This window comes from Castor canadensis, chromosome 5 (assembly GCF_047511655.1).
Source record: "Castor canadensis chromosome 5, mCasCan1.hap1v2, whole genome shotgun sequence".
NCBI lineage: Eukaryota > Metazoa > Chordata > Mammalia > Rodentia > Castoridae > Castor > Castor canadensis.
Window position 1 is genome coordinate 155,879,403 of NC_133390.1, and position 2,915 is coordinate 155,882,317.

Here is a 2,915-nt window from a genome sequence, read left to right on the forward strand (position 1 = left end):
CACATCTTTACCTCACCACAGAAAATGTATTCAGGGACAAACAACCATGTTGGATAAATGAGGCCCTGAGAATAGGATCTAAGGTAGTAAAGCCTGGGAAGGCACCTAGTCCTCTAGCTTCTCCATCGGGATCCTTAAATGTCTTTCCCACGCTAAATTATGCACACAAATGAGACTGGCTTCTGTCTCCCCAGAGTCTAACACAGGTGGAAGACATACTGCACATAGTTCACAAACACCTGAACAAGCCAATGAATATGGCAACAGCTGGTATTTATTGGAAGCTTCCTGTGTGCTGTACACTGGGCTCGACTTATCTCGTTTCATTCCTTCCATAGCCTTGAGTATTAGAAAAATACATTATTCTTGTTTTCCACATAGGGAAGCCAAAGTTCTGAGAGGTTTATACATAGAGTCTACCAGAGGTAAGCAGCAGAGATGAATAAGTAAATGAATCCACAAAAGAACATTTTTTAAAAAAGGAAATATGAACAAATTCATACAGAAATGAGAAAAATCGTGTGCTTTATTTATTTATTTTAGTCCTTGGGAAACTTCTGATCACTGGGGCTATGGACCTGGGTATTAGAAGGAATTTCAGCTGAATCCATTGAAGCACAAGGATTGGGGCTCCCATCAGCCCCTGTCCACCCATGGCTCATTCACCCCCAAATGAACCAACTCTCCCAACCCAAGAATTTTCCTTCTTTCTAGGCACCTGAGATGCCTAGAAAGGCATCTCATGTCTTAAGTCTCATGGCTCCCCACAAGTTCTCTCAGTGCCCTTCTGACTCAATATCATCCCATCTGGGGGCCAACAGATGAGGCACCATCTTTAACACAGTAATTGTCACCCCACTACTGTGACCCAGTTCTAGCGACTTCTCTCTACTACCTCTCAACCCCATCCTACCTTCTCCCCACCCTATCCATTTTTGGTTAGCATTCTTTGTGACTGACAGACACAAGGAAGAAATCTGTTAGTTTTAATGAAAGGCACAAACTAACGGACCTAAAGGCAAGTCCTTTCTAACCATGATTTCTCTTTTTCTTCTTTGTTGGGGCTTGTGCGGACATCATAGCAGTGCTCAAGTCAACAATTCCATCAATTGTTATTGGCTGGATTGTTAAATACTGACTAGGGACACAGCACCGCTTGCGATCGGGGCAGCGTATGATGCTGTTTTCATTATCCTTGCACAGCAGCCGGCAGCGTCCATCCATCCAACATTCTCCTTCAGGGCACAGGAACAGCCATTAAACAAATGTTAGTATCACCCAAGTGGAGAGACAAGAGGAGGGGAGGAACCAGAGGACAGGGCAGAAGCAGAGAAAGAGGGCTGAGTAAGCAAGGCTGGACCCAGTCCCAGGAAAAGCAAGGAGAGACCTTGAAGTGGAGAGAACTGGGACAATTGCTCCAACTAGAAATTCTGGCGTTTTCAGGAGAGCCCTTTTCAGACTTCCCTCCCCTCCATCTTCTGTTCCTAGACTTCTTGCTCCTCACTTTGGGACCCAAGGTCCTACCCAGTGGAGCATGGAAATAAGAAGGTTCGCTCGCATTACAACACACCCACCTCCTTATCAATAGTCTTGCCCTGTAAAAGAAGCCTGCCATGTTCCAGTTCCAGCAACAATTCAATCTCCAACCATCCTCAAACTCAAAACCCAGTTAACCCCAACTCAATTTCCCCTGAACCCCAACTCCAAGCCAAACCCAAATCTAATCAAGACAGCCACAATTCCCAACAGCTGCCCATCACCAAACAGAACCCAAGCTCTCTGCACATAAGGCCCTGACTCCCAGTCTCAGCCCAAGCCCAGCCAAATGCCAACACCAGCTCCACTCAAGCTAAAATCCCATCTGCTCTCCAATTTACCAAGACCATCAGGAAATCCCAGGTTCTCACCTCCAACTCATCCTAATATTCCCTCTTAACTCCAACCCCAAGGATCTCCCCCCAGCCCTTCAACCTAATGTCTGAAAGTCCCCAACCTATACCCAATCTTTCTCTTCTAAGCCCTCTCCTAAGCTCCCACCAGAATGTCATCCCTGCTCTGAAGTACCAAATGCTCCAAACATCTATCATTTCACCACTTAGAAAAAAAGAAAAATCATGGAAAGATGCAAACATGGGAATATCCTGGGGAAACTTCCCAAAGCTACATGAAATGAGGAGAGACTCAGATAATGCTCCAGTGGAGAGTAGGGAAGACCCAGTCCAGGATTCCAAACCCTTAAGAGAGCCCAAGTTACCTGACATCACTGGTTCCATTGCCAACAGGATTGCAAGAAACAGGAAAAGGAGCTTCATGGCTGGCAGGACCCAGTGGAAGGTGGTAACTAAGCTGCAGAGAATGCAAACAGAATTCCTTTAACAGGGATGAGCCTTCTTTTATCAGCAGGGTGTGGGCAGTGAATTAGAATGGGAGGGCATTTGTGTGAGATCAGCTAGACCAAAGGACAGTGTGTAGCAGATGTCTCAGCACAGCACAAGATGAGTGTGGGAATCCAGCCAGCACCAAGCCAAAAGTGGCTTTCCCTGCTGGTAAGGACACAGGTGAATTAGAGCCACTTGGCACTGCTCACAATAGGCAAGTCATGGAATCAGCCTACGTGCCCAGCAATAGATGAGTGAATAAAGAAAATGTGGTGTATAATCCACTGTATACACAATAACAAAATTATGTCATTTGCAAGATAATGGATGGAACTAGAGATGATTAGGCGAAGTAAAATAAGTCAGACTCATATGACAAATGTCATATGTATTCTTCCATATGTCTTTAAAAAAAAAAGACATAAAAGCAGAGGGAAACTATTTCAAGAGCGGGGACCAGTGGAAGAGGAAGGAAGTGCAAGTAAATATTATACAAGTCTGAAAATGTCATAATTAAACCCATTATTTTGTGCAATT

The 2,915-nt window shown here is 44.8% G+C and overlaps 1 protein-coding gene across 1 annotated transcript; it reads right to left on the reverse strand.

Moving 5' to 3' along the window:
* Nucleotides 1–1,029: 1,029 nt before the first annotated feature.
* Nucleotides 1,030–2,312, reverse strand: LOC109691782 (beta-defensin 119-like). The gene is made up of 2 exons (XM_020171977.1): nt 2,255–2,312; nt 1,030–1,235 (listed from the first exon to the last, which is right to left on the reverse strand). Exons 1-2 carry the CDS (start codon nt 2,310–2,312, stop codon nt 1,030–1,032), a joined length of 264 nt encoding a protein of 87 aa, XP_020027566.1.
* Between the last annotated feature and the right edge of the window lie 603 nt (nt 2,313–2,915).

Bases quoted from the DNA above. Each gene is read 5' to 3' on its own strand.
- LOC109691782 (XM_020171977.1), bottom strand. From the start codon at position 2,312: ATGAAGCTCCTTTTCCTGTTTCTTGCAATCCTGTTGGCAATGGAACCA. The intron at 1,236-2,254 runs GTAACTTGGGCT...TGTGCCCTGAAG, and splicing joins AATGGAACCAGTGATGTCAG to GAGAATGTTGGATGGATGGA.